Source organism: Lepidochelys kempii, chromosome 5 (genome assembly GCF_965140265.1).
Source record: "Lepidochelys kempii isolate rLepKem1 chromosome 5, rLepKem1.hap2, whole genome shotgun sequence".
Taxonomy (NCBI): domain Eukaryota; kingdom Metazoa; phylum Chordata; order Testudines; family Cheloniidae; genus Lepidochelys; species Lepidochelys kempii.
This window is the reverse complement of record NC_133260.1, coordinates 49,981,092-49,998,968: the sequence shown is the minus strand read 5'-3', so window position 1 is coordinate 49,998,968 and position 17,877 is coordinate 49,981,092. Positions and strand designations below refer to the sequence as shown.

Here is a 17,877-nt window from a genome sequence, read left to right as displayed (position 1 = left end):
GAGGCCCTTGAGGAATTCCACCATGATTTCAACAATTTCCATCCCACCATCAACCTCAGCCTGGTCCAATCCACACAAGAGATCCACTTCCTGGACACTACAGTGCTAATAAACAATGGTCACATAAACACCACCCTATACCGGAAACCTACTGACCGCTATTCCTACCTACATGCCTCCAGCTTTCACCCTGACCACACCACACGATTCATCGTCTACAGCCAAGCTCTGCGATACAACCGCACTTACTCCAACCCCTCAGACACAGACAAACACCTACAAGATCTCTATCAAGCATTCTTACAACTACAATACCCACCTGCGGAAGTGAAGAAACAGATTGATAGAGCCAGAAGAGTTCCCAGAAGTCACCTACTACAGGACAGGCCTAACAAAGAAAATAACAGAACGCCACTAGCCGTCACCTTCAGCCCCCAACTAAAACCCCTCCAACGCATTATTAAGGATCTACAACCTATCCTGAAGGATGACCCAACACTCTCACAAATCTTGGGAGACAGGCCAGTCCTTGCCTACAGACAGCCCCCCAACCTGAAGCAAATACTCACCAACAACCACATACCACACAACAGAACCACTAACCCAGGAACCTATCCTTGCAACAAAGTCTGTTGCCAACTGTGCCCACATATCTATTCAGGGGACACCATCAAAGGGCCTAATAACATCAGCCACACTATCAGAGGCTCGTTCACCTGCACATCTACCAATGTGATTTATGCCATCATGTGCCAGCAATGCCCCTCTGCCATGTACATTGGTCAAACTGGACAGTCTCTATGTAAAAGAATAAATGGACACAAATCAGACGTCAAGAATTATAACATTCAAAAACCAGTCAGAGAACACTTCAATCTCTTTGGTCACTCGATTACAGGCCTAAAAGTTGCAATTCTTCAACAAAAAATACTTCAAAAACAGACTGCTGAATTGGAATTAATTTGTAAACTGGATACAGTTAACTTAGGCCTGAATAGAGCCTGGGAGTGGATGGGTCATTACACAAAGTAAAACTATTTCACCTTGTTTATTCCCCACCACCACCCCCCACTGTTCCTCAGACATTCTTGTCAACTGCTGGAAATGGCCCACCTTGATTATCACTACAAAAGGTTTTTCCCCCCCCCCCGCTCTCCTGCTGGTAATAGCTCACCTTAAGTGATCACTCTCATTACAGTGTGTATGGTAACACCCATTGTTTCATGTTCTCTGTGTATATAAATCTCCCCACTGTATTTTCCACTGAATTCATCCGATGAAGTGAGCTGTAGAGCACGAAAGCTTATGCTCAAATAAATTTGTTAGTCTCTAAGGTGCCACAAGTACTCCTTTTCTTTTTGCAAATACAGATTAACACAGCTGCTACTCTGAAACCCATTAGTTTTCAAAACTTTTATAAAGTTTGTGACAAACACTTTATATAATACATTATCATATATGGAAAATGTTTTTGAATTTCATTATATTGTGTGATGGGCAGCAATGCAAAACATTCATGTGACAATTTTCCCCGTGTTTTAAATCTTTTGAAATAAAAGTTTGACATGTACAGATTTTTGATCTGCTGCTTCTCTTTTGTGGACGTAAAAAAATTTCTCTTGGTTTTATTGGCAGTATCAAAAACTATGTTTAATATTTACACAAGAATTCTTATTGTAGTGACTGATTCAATGTACCAGACTTAAGGAAATGGTAACTGGTAGCAAATTTAGGCAATGAAATGACCATTACTACATCCTTTTAGTTCTGAAACTTTCCTCAATCTATTTTGCCCCTCTCAACTTTTTTTTTTTTTTTTGGAGGGCGGGGGCAGTAGAGAGAAAGTGTTGACTACTTATGCCCAGGCTTCTTTCAGTCCATGCCTTGATTGCTGTGAGATGAGGCTCTGTCAATCAAAATAAAATTGTAAAAGGTGAGGCAAAATTAAAAGTAACATTTTAATATACTGGTTACCATTAAAATTTAAACATTTACCACCAGATGCTGCATATTTACTAAATTATTTCCTATTTTAAGTATAGGAAAAAACTGTAGTATCTCTGAATATGTGGTAACTATTGGCAAATAAATATTTTTAAGATGACCACCGAAGCTATGTTGGTCCTTTAAGGAAAAAGTAAACAAGGTAAACTTATACTCATCTTTTGGGACAAAAATATTATTTATTGAAAAGTAAAATTAGAAAAGCTAAATAACTTCTTAAAATCAGCCTCTGATTTCTTGGTAACCCAGGATCCATGTATTGAAATTAAACATTAGAGAGGTGCTGTTAAATATTTTTCTCTACTTTTGCATTTTATTCCACATTATTAGCCTCTTGGAAACTTTAAAGTAACAGGGCTTTTTCCATTTGATTTGTCTATGTTCACTTGGCAAATCTTGCATCTACTGTTCCATTTCCAGGGTAAATAATGCAATACAAGAAGCTCCTTCTTAAGTTAACTGCTGAAAACAAAACTATCTCTAGGGTTAGAAAGATTCATATTTTCAAGTGCAGGCATGAGGATGCTTGGCGCACACATGCACAATCTGTCAACAGTTTTGATACTCCTTATTTAGATTTGGGAATTGGACAATTTTGACTGTGTATGTATTCGTAGGTAGGTCTAAAGTTCCTTATTATAGTCAAGATATTCACATCTGAAATGAAATTATGTATCTTGCAGGAATATTTTATAGTGATGCTTTTATTCTCCTTTGTTAGAGAACCAGGTGACAGACAACTTGAAATAAATGTGGGTAGTACGTGGCATGATCTCTAACCAGAAATGCTGCAGCACTCTCAAATGAAATATACGTGGTTCTGCACAGAAAGTTGAACAAATTAAAGAGAATTCACTTAAAGACCCCAGAAAGATGACTAAGACATGTCTACAATAGACACATTTGTACATTCTAAGAACTATATGGTCCACAAAGCCCACTTGTAAAGTACAGTGTATCCATACACAAATGCTTCCGTTTATGTGCGTCCCAGATACTGTTTGAAGTAGAGTTAATTTCTACACATCTAAATAAGTTTAGTCTAAACTCTTTCAGCCTGTACTGGTTCAGATATAGTGTTAGTATGAAAATGGTTCAGATAGTCATCCTACTGCTGACCCATAAGGCAGCTGCAGCCTTTTGAAATTTCTCAGAATCCAGTGCTTCTAGGAATTTTGCTCTGAACTGTGGGAAAAGTATAAAAAGAGGGTGCTGCAACTGAAATTGTTTCCAACAGCTCTAATGTGGACAATGGGGCAAATCTGCGGTGATGCAGAGAACAAGTAAGCATTGCTGCTATGGTTATAATGATCATCTCACTAGTTCAGTCAGGATTGGTTCAGTTTTCTGATATAAACATGGCAGAGGTAGCTACTGGAGAATAAGAGAGCCCAAAAGAAAAACCAAAAAATCCGATAAATGACTGGGGGTAGGATATGGTGGTCATACCATGAAAACCTTAATAAACAAGATGTAAATAACTAGTAAGAGCCACCAAACAATCAATTTAAATTGAATAAATTCTATGAATAACATTGAAAACTACTGAAATACATAATACAGCATAAACACTATACCAATATTAAACCATACAAAGAAATGCTGTCTTGCTGTCCAGACCCTCCCTTTGACAATTTCCCCAGATTGAATTTTTTTCAAAAATTCCTTTTACAGCAGTGAGTTTTCAGCTGCTCTGCATTATCCTTCCTCATGCTTTTTGCCAAGAAAGTAGAAAGTATTCTTAGAGGCCCTATGTCAGATTTCCTGGCCTGACTTCTTGCCGCTTTGCGCGCTTAACTGACAGACTTCACTAACAGCCTTTAAATGGGTTCTGAAAGAATTCTGGAGTCTGTTTTTCTTGTTTCTGGATTTTTCTTAAAAATAAATTTTATTGGAAGATTCTAGTCCACTAATTCTCCATCCTTCTCCCCTCGCTCCCCCCAACTGTTTCCCATCCCCTGCCCTTTTAAATAGAAAGGGGAGGGGGCGGGAAAATAGAAAAATTGATTTAGAAAATAATTTTTTTCTCTATGGTTGTAACAGACCATTACGTTCACTTCCTTTTGTGCCATCTCAAAATTTCCTGTATATGTCTTGGATCAATAGTTTAAAAGATTCAGGATGAGGAAAAAATGTCTAAGTCCTGCCTCAAAATTTTTGGAGCAAGCTTTTAATGCCTGTTTAGTCAAAGTCATATATAAACTACTTTCTTGTTTCATGCTCTTTTCCTCGCGAGTGTCTGTATTTCAGCAAACGTATAACCAATCAACTTGTTAAAAGAAACAATTTAGCATCCTAATCCTAGACTACTGTTCTTTTTTGATAAGGGATTTATAAGAGGCCAGATTTCTACATTTTGGAGATCTCCCTGTCTTGCAGTTTTCTACAATGCCTATCTGTATAATGTCTAAACACTTCACACACAAATTAAATCTTCATGTTGTGGTCGCTAGTGGACTTAAAGGAACTTTCTGCTCTTCTCCCCTCCTTGGATTAGGAGGCTCTCTTTGAGTATAATTTTATAAAGTTAAAACTGTATGGCTAAAATTTTTAAAAATAGATGCTTAAAGTGTTCTTTTTAGTCCATATTTAAGTGCCTGCATAAGTATCCTGATTTTCAAAAGTGATGAAAATCCATCAATTTCACCTTAAATCATTGGGAACTGCTAGGTGGTCAGTATTTTTGAAAATCAGAAAACTTTTATGTTGGTACCTAAATAGGGATGCAGGAGCCTGATGTGAGCTTCCCATTTTTAAAAATCTTATTCATATATTTTAAAACTAATGAGGGGAAAATATTTTGTTAAAGTAATGATACAGGATTGCTACCTATGGAAAAAGAAATTTACATCATGCACCAGATTTTGACCAGTCTGTGTACTAATTGGAGTGTGAGATCCTGCAAAATCAAAGCCTGCAATAATGTAGCTGAAATAATAGAAGTAGAAATTGGGAAGAGATTTGAAAACTATGGGGCTAGGAGAATAAGTGCTTTAGACTTAAAACTGCAGGCAAATAAAATCAATCTGTATACAGTGCATTTTGGTAAAGTTACACAGATAACTCCAGACCCATTAGCACTTATTTGAAATGTGAAATCTGAACTGTGAGAGAATTTCTGAGCCATGGAGCGTAACTTGAAATAATTGCCTAATAATAATGGGTAACTGTCGCTTTCACAAAGTGTCATACTGTAATTTTAATCTGGCCACAGTGTCAAACAAGTCTAAATTCCTAAGTACAACAGTTTCAAGTAAAAATACATTATTGTGATTGTACATTTCAGAGGGATAGAAGAGGTTATCCGTGCCATAAATTTTCTTTTTTTTTTCTTTAGAACATTCCTGACGTAGATGACGAAGGATACAGTATTAAGCCAGAAGCAAGCCAGAATATCCTTTTATCTATTGCAAATATGTTGGGGTGGGATTGTCATGGGAGGTCTGGGGGCAGGGCTTGGCAGAGGGGTCTTGGTGCAGGGAGGGCTCCAGATGCAGGGGATGAGGCTTGGGTGGGGTGGATGTTCTGGGTGCAGGGGGATGGGGCTTGGCAGGGGGGGTCTGCTTATGAGGGGAGTCTGGATGCAGGGGTTTGGGCGGACGGGAGAGCAGCTCCCTGTACAGTGACCCCTCCTACCGCAGCTGAGGAGTGATGGGGACAGGAAGAGGGGGGATAGAGCTTCCTGCAGCCAGGCGAGGTTCCTGAGGGTGGCTCTGACTCAGCCCCAGACGAGCAGCTGAGCCCAGCACAGAGTAGGAGCCACAGCCCCCCACAGTGATTTACTTCACTAGCTGCTCTGGGCTCCCAAAGCGATGTATCCACACTGCTGGTGAGGGGAGCGTAACTGCTCTTGCGGCTTCCCTTTGCTTCCCTGTCAGAAGACATTTTTCTATGGGGAAGCAAAGAAATCTACAGGTGACATGAATTTTGCCCGCATGCAGAGGTGAAGAATTCCCCCAAGAGTAAGGACCTCTCAGGGTAGTTAAGCGCTATAATGTATTACCTAAGGAGTTTGTGGAATCACAGTCATTGAAGGTTTTTAAGAACAGGTTAGATAAACACCCGTCAGGAATGATTTAGTTATTATGTAGTCCTGCCTTGAGTGCAGTTGATTTTCTCAACTTTTCATGGCAAGTTGGATCTGGACGTGTTAGGTTTTTCAAATTCTGTACACTGCATAAAAGACTCTGATTGCCCAGGGTGAGTAAGTAACTTTTATTTCCCGAGCTTCAGTGATATTTCTTGTGATGCTAGATTATCTGCAGACTGTTCCTGAAATACTATTCTAGCCATTAATTGGAAGATATTCTTTCTTTCACTGGTCTCTACTTTGATGTTTCTATTACCATCTCCTTCATGAATGAGATTTCCACTAGTATGAAGTGGTACTATTCCATTTGGAATGAACACCTCCCTGGAGTCTTTCTACTTCAGTTTTTGGAGCACTAATGATGAATTGCCTCAGCTCATCAGAATGGATGCAGAATCATGAAGATGTAGTATGTCAGTTTCATTACAAGATCCAAACTCATGATGTAGTTGTGCAGTAAGGTTTACATGTGGTAGTATGATAAATTTGGAACTGTTAAATAGTACGCACTCCACAACTGAGAAGCACTTTCTTTTAATGTCTTCTAAAAGATGATACTCTTTGCAGGCTGAATTATATGCCTCTTTATCCATCAACCAAAAGGCAAACTCCTGCATCAGATGGGGCACAAAAGTAGCTGACATCTGTAAACAACAATCATCTAGCTTTGGCTAATATTCTGAGGCTTTCATTTTGGCTATTTCAGACCAAAGGATTGAAGTGGCATTATACAAAACCAGTTGTTCATTTGAAAGCTGTTCATTAAGCTCACTCACCAGAAGAACATCCACAAAACATTTGGATGACTTAAGTTCCTGGCTTCAGATTAGTTGCAGCTTGGATAGAATCAGTTAATGTTATTGTGCTGCATAGAACGAAGATAGATGTGCCTTGTCCATGCTCTGCATGGAATGAAATGACAGAACCATAGTGATCTTCTAATTTTGCCTGTAATTTGCTACTGGAATGGCTTGCAGTTTCTAGATCTGAAGGAAGTAGGCTTTATATTTTTATAGCTGGTTGAACAAGAGAAGAGCCTTCTTGTTGTACATAAGATCATTCTCTCGCTCCAATCAGCTGATAAGATGCAGTGTCATAAAGTGACTGTATTGTTTATAACTAGGTGGTTTTGCATTAAGATTTGTTTTACTGAAGCAGAAAGAAAGGCATGTTAACTGATAAAGTGCAGCATTAGCAATCAAGCCTTCCACAGATATTTTACGCATCATGTCATCTCCTCCTCTTTGAAGTGCTTGCCTCCCTTAGGTTGGTTGTTATCTCATATGTTTCTGTTCTTATTAAGTTTCTTGTCTGTCTTGTGTGTTTTTCCTCAAGCAAACAATGCAACAGGACTAATTGCTGGAGGATGTGCTTGCTCTCGTGGCTATAGAAGCAGGTTAACGTGATGCTTTCTGATCGCTTTCAGAGTCTGTTTTCTTTCCTGGGTTTAGTACAACTCTGCGGTATCCAATTCAACTTGTTTGTGTATTTTTGAAAGGAACCTCTGTGATAGAGTATTGGTGGCCCATCATCTAAACTAGAAAACTCATCCAGTAGCTGTAAATATAGTTCATCTCTCCTAACTTCTGCTGCCAGGATCACAGAATTCTGTCCAGTACTGGTGGCTTTTGACCGTTTTTCATACTTTTGACTTTCTTGACAATTAATACATTTCTTGTTTGTGGAGAGTCTTTTTCTCTTTGTCCTTCATGTCATTTTATACTGTCACTTCCCTGTAGAGGTAAAATTCCAAAAGTATATTGCTAACATTACTGCTACCATTTTTCATCTTATACAAGTATACAGACTTGTGCTAAATTAGATATAAATTAGATCTGTATGATAGTATTACAATTGCTATTTTTGTTTAATGAGCCATTTGCTTGAAGCCCAGTAGGAAGCTGTGTATTGTTATTTCTAACACTAATACTGACCTGCACATAAGTGTCTCTGAATTAAAAACCTAGTTTGTAGAATGTTTCAAAGGCTAGTACTGTATGGATAGGCAATTACAAATGACAAATTCTACCTGGCAGACTAGATGCCAGCCCTGGAGGTTTTTCACTTTCCTCTGTAGCATGGGGCCCGGGTCACTTGCTGGAGGATTCTCTGCTCCTTGAAGTCTTTAAACCATGATTTGAGGACTTCAATAGCTCAGACATAGGTGAGAGGTTTTTTGCAGGAGTGGTGGGTGAAATTCTGTGGCCTGCGTTATGCAGGAGGTCAGACTAGATGATCATAATGGTCCCTTCTGACCTAAATATCTATGAATCTATGTACAGAAGCTTACAAATGGAGAAGCACTACATTAGGAATTCACGTACATTTATATCTACCCACTGTGCAGTACAGAGTACTGTGTAATCTGCTACTACTGGTGCACAAACTTCAGTGTGAGACTGATCGGTTAAGCAATTTTAAATTAAAAATATATAAAACTATTATAATCACTTGTGAGATACTTTGACAATTAAGAATATATTGTAAAATGTTGATGATCACCATTTTTGTCACATTCTAAACAGCTTCTTCATTTCCAGGGGAAAAATACATCCCCATACTAAAACAAAAAAATTTAATATGTTGTCATTTGGTAGCTTTGGCCAATAATTTCAACACCTTAATGTAGTGTTTAACTTGAACAGTAAAAACTATAGTCCTAGTCACATTGCTGAGTTTCTGGAACTGTGCAAAAAATGACACTTTCCCATTTTGGGTACCATTGTTTCACCTCACCTACAGGCTTATGGCACCACTTGACAGCTCCCCATCAGACCTCATCTAAATGTGCATAAAATAAACTTTCAAATTATATATGTTGTGGATTTGTGTAGGGATAGGTACATTAAACTCCAAAAATATGGCCCTTTTTGGAGAAATGTCACACACCTACAGACAGTTCATCACTGAGAAGCTGCGTGAAGCTGCACTGTTTTCTGCCTCCTGTACTTCTCTCTGTGAGGTGATGCATTCCGTGTATGCTCCTGATATGAACACCTGGGGCTCCAATATGGCAGTGAAGGAGTATTATAAGGAAAAGAAGAAGGGGCCCAAAGAGAGAGGTACCAGGGCACATGGTCACCCTCATAGCCTCTGCTGCTTAGATCTGTAGGAGACCTTAGTCTTCCTCTCTGATCCATAAAACTTGGAAGAACAGGCTCTAGGGCAGTAGGTGGGAGATCCTTCCCCACTTTGTTGGGAGTCAGAAGAGGAATAAGAAAATTTCAGTGCCAAAGAGGGGGCTGCAGAGGCAGGGATTATAGATTGTAACCCCACAGCAGCATTCAGTACCAAAGAACAGGCCGGTACAACTGAGGCAGTGAGCCCTCGTGCTCGTAGAATGTGCAGCCCTACCAATAGCAAGGGAAGACTTAGTTTCCTCTGTAACTTGGAGGTCCTTTGGTACTGTATATCTCATTGTCACTGAGGTAGATGGGGCTGTTAAAATTGGGGCTAAATTATAGCCCATAGGAGTAGCCAGAGTTGAAGTAATCTGTAACGACTTGCTCAGTACCAGTACCGTTATTGGCAATGAAGGAGAGGCAGCAACCAGTGCATATACATGTGGTGCTACAGACACCTCAGTGGTTGCAGTCTTTCTATTGATCGTTGACAAGGTAGGCTCAGTGGGTGGTACTAAATGGTACTACCGTGAGCCCAACTTGGGCTATAGGATCTCCTTGGATTGGAATTAAAGGGGAGAGTTTGAACTCTTCTTTATGGAGGTCTTTTGAGGAGATTTGCTTCTGCTCTTAGAGGAAGAACGATGCTCCTTTCCCTCAGTGGTCGTAACAGGGACAATCCTACCTGTATCTCTGGAAATCAAAGGCTTAATCAGTAGAGTCCTGGAGCTAATTGTGGATGAGCTCTCAGAGGTGCTTCTCAACACAACAGGCAGTTGTACAGGGATATCAGATGAATCTCTGTCTGAGACAGCTTGCTTGGAAGTGGTCAAAAAGAAACATTTTAAGCCTTGTTTCTCAACTCCTTTTCGAAAAGGACTAGCACACAGTGCATTTATGGAGGATGTGGGATTCCCCCCAGGCAAAAAAGACACCTCATGTGTCCATTGTTAACTGGAATTGTCATGTTGCAGGAGGGACAATATTTAAATCCTAAAGCCGTGGTACCAAGAAGATTCCAGTGGGAAATGAATACAAGGAAATAAAACTTTCCCCCAAATTACCCAAAGCCTGTCAAAAATGGGGGGAAGGGTGCTAATGGGCAACTATGTAACTACCCCAACATATATACTAATTCCTCAATTCACTCTAACAAGGGGAGATAGTACTGCAGACACTGGGAGCTTCATGAAAAGCCATGAGCAGGGAAGAGGAACTGAGCAGTGGTTGTCTAACAATGTGTATTTGCATATATGGGGCAGCAATAGCTAGTGTCTGTCATGTATTCTTGGCAGGTTTCAATAGTGTCTCATTAATTGGAAGAGTTACTCTTCCCAACAAAGATATGTACAAAATGTTCAGTAATTTGAGTGTCTCTTATCCATGGGATGTTCTCTCTCACACCTGTCTATGAAGACCTCCCTCTTTGTGGCAGACATATCTGCTACGAGGGTGGAGGAGATGGGGGCTCTTACAATGGAATCCCCACACACACACACACTGTTTTCCACTGTGTCAAGGTATTCCTTAGGACACAGCCTAAGTTCTTACCAAAAACTATTTCCCCATGTTTATTTCCCACCCTACTGTTCCTCACACTTTATTGTCAACTGCTGGAAATGGCCCACCTTGATCATCACTACAAAAGGTTTTTTTCCTCTCCTGCTGGTAATAGCTTACCTTACCTGATCACTCTCGTTACAGTGTGTATGGTAACACCCATTGTTTCATGTTCTCTGTGTATATAAAATCTCCCCACTGTATTTTTCACTGCATGCATCTGATGAAGTGAGCTGTAGCTCATGAAAGCTTATGCTCAAATAAATTGGTTAGTCTCTAAGGTGCCACAAGTACTCCTTTTCTTTTTGCGGATACAGACTAAAACAGCTGCTACTCTGAATATTAATCATGGTGAAGCTAAGCTACGTACCCTTCTTGAGCACAGGAGCCTTTTAACTTCAGTGAGTGAAACCTTTTAGGTCCTCTCCTAGGCTATTCTTATTCTTTGCCGAGAGGATGAAAGGCCGCCCTGTGTCCTTCCAAAGATTATTTAAATGGGTTTTAGGGTGTATTAGGCTCTGATATGACCTAAATAAATTAGATCCTCCAGACAATATTATAACCCATTCTGGTAGGTTGCAGTCAGCCTCAGCTGCTTTGTTGAGAAGCATTCCCATAACTGATCTCTATAAAGCTGCCACCTAGGGCTCTTATGCATACCTTTACTAGACATTATGCCTTAGTGGAAGCATCTAGAGCAGAGTTGTTTTGCAGTCTATTATGAAGACTCAGAGCAGCCACCACCTTAGTTAATTCACTGCTTGGGAAGCACCAAGAGTGGAATATGTATGTGGACCAGCACTTGAAGAAAGAAAAGTTATACCTGTTGTCACAGGGTAACTAGTCCCTGTGGCTAAATTAAGCCCAGCACTCCTGCACCAGAGTAGGTGAGCCTAATCCAGCCAATAGTAGAGGGCTGGGCTACACCTGAGTCAATAAAGGGCTGTGAGTAGGCAGCTGTGGAGGAAGGACTGAGACAGGCTAAGCTTTGGGGAGGAAAAGCTGCACTAGAGTGGAGCTAGCTCCTGTGATGGGTCCCTGGAGCAAGGGCCAGGGGCTCAGGGAAGCGGGCCAGGGGCTCAGGGAAGCAGCCCTTTAGCTGCTGCTGCAGGAGGGGAGCAGAACTGACTGATGCTGGGAGACTGCCAGGAGCTGGAGTGCCAAAAACTCCTGGGAGGCGTGGCCCTGAAGGCTGGGGTCAAGGCTCGAGTGAAGTCCCTCTGTTATGACAAATAAACCTTTTTGACTGAGACTGGGCGTGGTAGCGCATGCTTTGGAGCTGGGGAGAAGCAACAGCCCTGATAACACCTGTACAGTAACGAGGATCCTTTGAGATGTTGTCCATATATTCCTCAACCCACTCTTCTTTGGAGTCCTACAGTTGGATTCTGCAGTGGAGGAGAAATTGAGGGGTAGTTGGTTCTGTATCACCTTTTATTCCCTCAGTACAGGAGCATGAGCACTCTCAGAGCACACGTACAGACCCGGTGGACACTGCTAGGCAAAAGACTCCAATCTCAAGTGCATGGGGTACATACACACCAAAGTGGAATACATACATGTTGAAGAATTCCAGTTACTGTATAAGTAAATAACTTCTTTACAGAGGGGCAGAAATGAGTCAGAGGTTTGGTAACTTGCCTGTAGTCACGGAGTGAGTTGGTAGCAGAGCTGGGAATAGAACTCAGAAGTCTTGACTCCATTTTATTCTCCAACCTGCGTTGCAGACAAATTAATATTACTGTAGAGCCTAAATTTTTCCGTTCTGGTCATTTGTGATTTTAAATTTGTAACAGTACAGTTGCATTAATATACCTTCTGCATTTGTTAGATGCTTAGGGTGAAAGCATCAAAGTTTAACTTTGAAGTATGAGTATTGGCAAACTGTGGATGGTGTTTTCAAGTAGCTTTTGTCAGACACTTTTTTAACTTTGTTAGTTTTATGTGTGAATAGTGTTTACTTGCTGAAGATGTATATGTTGAGGAGTGTGTGAGAAACTGATCTATTCACTATATAGATGACACTAAAACATCAGTTACCTTAACTGAGAAAAACATATCAAAGAGAACCATTTCTACTCATCCAGTGATTCTGACTCTGAAGATGATGAACCGAGGAGATTCCATGTAGAAATCAAACCTGTACAGCCAAATAATAGCTCTCACTACACTATGGCTTCGTTGGATGAATTAAAAGTATCTATAGGGAACATCACTCTTTCCCCAGCAATATCTGTAAGTAATTTGTTCCATATATTACATTTAGCAGAGAAGCAAGTTAATGTATTCCTTACATTTTGTTTCACATGAACTATCAACTTTACTCTTTTCTGTGGAAGGTCAGATTTTACTGAGAAAGATAGGTCTAACTCCTGAGGCATCAAGCATCCATTTTAATTCCAGCTGTAAATTGCAGCATCTCTCTCTCTCCCATATGTATTCATCACCACTTTGTTTCTGGGATTGATGATGTTAGTTCCAGGTGTGAGATGTGCTCCAGGGAGCAACCTTAACAAATGAAAGAAAAATAGTGACTATTATCTTCTCCCCAAGCCTCTTACAGATATAACCTCTCTATTCTGGGATCCATATTTTGGGTTTAAATTGCGATGTGCTGGGGATCCTTTTTAACAGATGGATGAGATTTGTATTGGATTGTAAGCACTTTGAAGCTAAGGGGATAAGTACTATAGAAAACCCTAAGATAGACCAGGGGTATATATGACTTTACATTGAAGCTTGCTATGTTTTATTCCTTAGGATGATAGTGATCATTTTGTATTTAGGATTAACATTACTGCTTTGAGCAGGGGGTTGGACTAGATGACCTCCTGAGGTCCCTTCCAACCCTGATATTCTTTGATTACAGTTGAACCTTATAAGTGATATCAGTGCAAAATGAAGGTTAGAATAAAAAGGCGTGGACATTAAAGCAAGATTAAAGCATACAATCTTATTTTTTAAAAACTAGGTGAAAGTCTGTGCTGGCATACCCATGCAATTCATAACGTGGGGGAAAAAAGCTAAAAATGACTAAGAACTTAAAAACTGGATTGTAAAAGCCCACAAATCCCAGTGATGATTGAATTTAGTGATATTCTAACCAAAAAGAGCAGTCAGGCATGCTTCTAGCTGTTTCCGTCATTTCATGCTGACTCAACAGACGCTCTAGGCTTCAGAATGATACACAGGCAGAATATCAGTCCTGGACATTACTATTATATAGCTATATTAATCATGTTTTTCCCTTTTTCTTTCTCATGCTGATACTAGAGACACAGTCCTGTAAGTACAAAATGCCTTTTTTTCCCCCCATTTTTAGACTAAAAACAAAATAATTATTGTTTAAGGGAGGAAGCAAGTTCTAATGGTTAAAGCACAGGACTGACTCTGTTGGTCTGCGTTCTCTTCCTGGATCTGTCAAACACTTGCTGTGATATCTTGTGAAACTCATTTAATTTATCCATTCTGTAAAATAAGCATGGGTGGTGGGTATCAAAGGCAGGGAAAGGCTGAGCCTCCCCAAACAGCCTTGCTTGGCTCTGCCTACGCTCCACCCCCAGGCCCCTTCCTGCTTCCCAGCGCTATGCTGCGAGGGGCTCTTTTCCCTGCCCTGGGGCTAATGGGGGCCGGCCTGTGCTCCAGGTCTGCAGGGGTGGGAGCGGGTCTGCACACACAGCCCTGAACTGGGGGTTATAGTTAAGGCTGCGAGTTTGTCACAGAGGTCACGGATTCCATGACCCTCAGTGACTTCTGCAATGGCCAGTGCACCTGGCTCAGGGGCAGCTCAGGCAGCGCCTGCACCAGATGCACCGGCTGCAGTCTCATGCCACTGCTCATGTGTATACACACGTACACACACACACACGAGTTTGGGTGTCAGAGGGGGCAGAGGGTTGGGGCCTGGGATGGGATGGGGTGAGGCGGGCTCTGGGCAGCACTTACCTGTGGGGGCTTCCTGGAAGCAGCAACATCCCCCTCGCTCAGCTGCTAGGCAGAGGCATGGTCACTGCAGGCTGCCTCTGCCCAGAGCACTGGCTTCGCAGCTTCCATTGGCTGGGAACTGCAACCAATGGGAGCTGCGGCTGCCGTGCCTGCAGGAGGAGGCAGTGTGCAGAGCTGCCTGGCCACGCCTCCGCCTAGTAGCTGAGCAAGGGGGATGTTGCCGCTTCCAGGGATCCCCCCAGGTAAGGGCTGTCCAGAACCCGTCTCACCCCATCCCTTGCCCCAATCCCCTCCCACACCCAAACTCTGCTGCTGCTGGGGGGGAGGCGCAGAGTCAGGTATGGAGCTTGCTGGCCCCACCAACCCCCTTAGCACCAGCAGGGGTCCTGGGCTGGGTGCCTTCGCCGCCCCCCCCCCAGCACCAGTGGGGGCCCAGACTGCTCCCAGCCACCCTCCTCCAGCACCCACGGGGCCCTCTGACAGTCCTCCCCAAAGTTTTATTCACTGGTGTTTTTAGTAAAAGTCACAGACAGGTCACGGGCAGTAAACAAAAATTCATGGCCCCTGATCTGTCCATGACTTTTACTAAAAATATCCGTGACTAAAATGTAGCCTTAGTTATAGTGGATCACAAATTGAATATGAGTCAGCAACATGATGCAGTTGCGAGAAAGGCTAATTTCATTTTGGGGTGTAGTAGCAGGTATATTGTATGTAAGACAAGGGAGGTAATTGTCCTGCTTTACTCTGCACTGGTGTGGCCTCATCTGGAGTACTGTGATCATTTCTGTGCGCCACACTTTAGGAAAGATGTGGACAAATTGGAGAGAGTCAAGAGGAGAGCAACAAAAATTATAAAAAGTTTAGGTAACCTGACCTCTGAGCTAAAGGTTAAAAAAACCTGGGCATGTTTAATCTTGAAAAAAGATGACTGGCGGGGGGACCTGATTAACAGTCTTCAAATATATTAAGGGCTTCAAAGTTATAAAGAAGACAGTGATCAATTGTTGTCCATGTCCGCTGAAGATAGGACAAGAAGTAATGGGCTCAGTCTGCAGCAAGGGAGATTTAGGTTAGATATTAGGAAAAACTGTCTAACTATAAGGGTAGCTAAACTGTGGAATAGGTTCCAAGTAGGGCTTTAGAATCCCCATTTTGGAGATTTTTAAGAACAGGTTGGACAGACACCTACCAGGGATGGTCTAGGTTTACTTGGTCCTGCCCCAGTACAGGGGGCTGGATTTGATGACTTCTCAAGCTCTACATTTCTATCATTTTATATACTTTAAAAAAATATTATTTCAATACTATTTCTTTTTAACTTTCTATACTTAAGAACATGTTTGTGTGTTCTATATCCCCTTGGTTCCAATACACAGTATGTCTGTGTTTACACTTACCACATTATGTAAAGTACAGGCGCTACACATGGCAGTGTAAGGCTCTGGTAGCAGGACTCTACACTACTAAAAACAGTGGGAAGCACTTCTTTGGTGAATAGAGAACCATGTAAGGTATATACCAAAGGGGTTCAGGCATGCAGGGCACTTTCTCAACTCTATTCACCCAAGCCAGACCTCACCGTCTACCACTGCTGTTTATACCCATGCTGTCTGGGTGTGCAGTGTTTGTGCGCTACACGCAGCCGTACGTGTAGATTTACTTTTTGAAGGTGCTTCAGAACTGCTGTAGTGTCAGCTAGCTGACACATCTTACTTCTGCTGTGTTCATGGAGTGCTGCAAACCCTAGCTTTCTAGGAGTAGTTGCTCTTAGACTGTTTTCCACTCACCCCCATCTCTCCCTGAGCTGACAACTGCTGACATGCTGCAACTCAGCTTGCTCTTTTTCCACAGTCTTCCATCTTAATTTCCCTGCTTCAACTCCCACCTTCAAACTCCAAATAGCCTTTCCCATTTCCTACTGCCTTGCCTTCAGCCAGTGCTCTCTGTTCTCCTCTCCTACCTTCCTTACACTCACCTGGATCCTGCTCATGTTCTGTGCCCTCCCTGAACTTTACGCTGTCTCCCCAGCATTGAAAACAAAACTATGAATGGGAGGGGGTACATGCTAAATAATACTTGTGCCATTTAGTTCTTTAGTAGATGATTAATAAAAGTTAATGTTTATTTGTATTATTTTTCATTTTTATTTTAGGCTCAAATGAACAGGAATTCACCTAGTAAGTGCAAACTTTAACTATTGGGGTATACTTTGTATTGTTCTTATCAAAATCTTTATATTTAGCATGAAATTTAATTTCCCGATTTCCTGATTATGATTAATTTTAAATTTTGTATTTTAAATACAAGAAAGATGTTTATCAGCTCTTGTTGCCATAACAATAATAAAAAATGAATTTAGAAAAAATAACCACCCAACTGATGTATTAAAACTTGAAGAAAAAAATGTTAAATGAACATTACCAGCCAGTGTTTCAAACCAGTGAATGTGGACTACTCAAAGACCTTATTGCATCTACCTTCTCAGCTCTCCCCAAAAGTCCTAGCAAAGAGATGACCTTTAGGGCATCCTGCAAAGTTTAATAGATTCATGCTGTTTGTGATCAAGGATGGGGAATAAGTTCCAGAATGAAGGGGCCCTCATTGAAAACATTCTATTGTCAGTCCTGTGTACTGAGTACTCTAGTTCATGCACCTCCTAAAATAACATTCTTCCTCTTTCACCAACCCCAGAACCATTTTAGTGTCCCAAATCCCCAAACCAAAAACTCCTCTTATTCTGCTGTCAAACTTTCTCCTTCATCCCATGTTTTGTCCTCCCGCTCCATAAAAAACAGCAGTTTGTCCCAGTCCTGTGATCAAAAAGTGTGCAGGAGCAGGGACTTAGAGAATGGAGTCCTGGTGAGTGAGGTGGCAGGCCAAGCCAAGCACTGACTGAGCAGCTGTGGAAGAGTGGCAGCTGCTGTCTCCTTGCTGGATTCTGGCTGGAGCAGTGGGAGTTCACTCTTAAAATGGAGAGTCCCAGTCAATGGAGGAAAGGGTGGGTGAAGCCATGATAGTGGCAATTCCAGTGCCTCAGAAAGGAGTTGTTCTTTAGAGTGCTGTTTAATAAAGATGTGAGTGCAGACTCCCGTGCATTTTGAGGAGTTCAGTTCCTCCACTGACATGTACAAAATTACCTCAAAGAAGGCAACA

At 41.5% G+C, this 17,877-nt stretch overlaps 1 protein-coding gene across 5 annotated transcripts in view; it reads left to right on the top strand.

The window, feature by feature from the left end:
- Positions 1-17,877, top strand: part of FCHO2 (FCH and mu domain containing endocytic adaptor 2) — a 217,092-nt gene that overhangs the window by 148,155 nt on the left and 51,060 nt on the right. For 4 of the 5 annotated variants that reach the window (XM_073344290.1, XM_073344294.1, XM_073344289.1 and 1 more), the window contains 4 exons: positions 5,342-5,401; positions 12,838-13,011; positions 14,050-14,061; positions 16,877-16,901. In XM_073344290.1, the coding sequence (XP_073200391.1) occupies positions 5,342-5,401; positions 12,838-13,011; positions 14,050-14,061; positions 16,877-16,901 (271 nt within the window). The remainder of the gene's footprint in view (positions 1-5,341; positions 5,402-12,837; positions 13,012-14,049; positions 14,062-16,876; positions 16,902-17,877) is intronic. The other variant, XM_073344292.1, reaches the window with a different exon arrangement.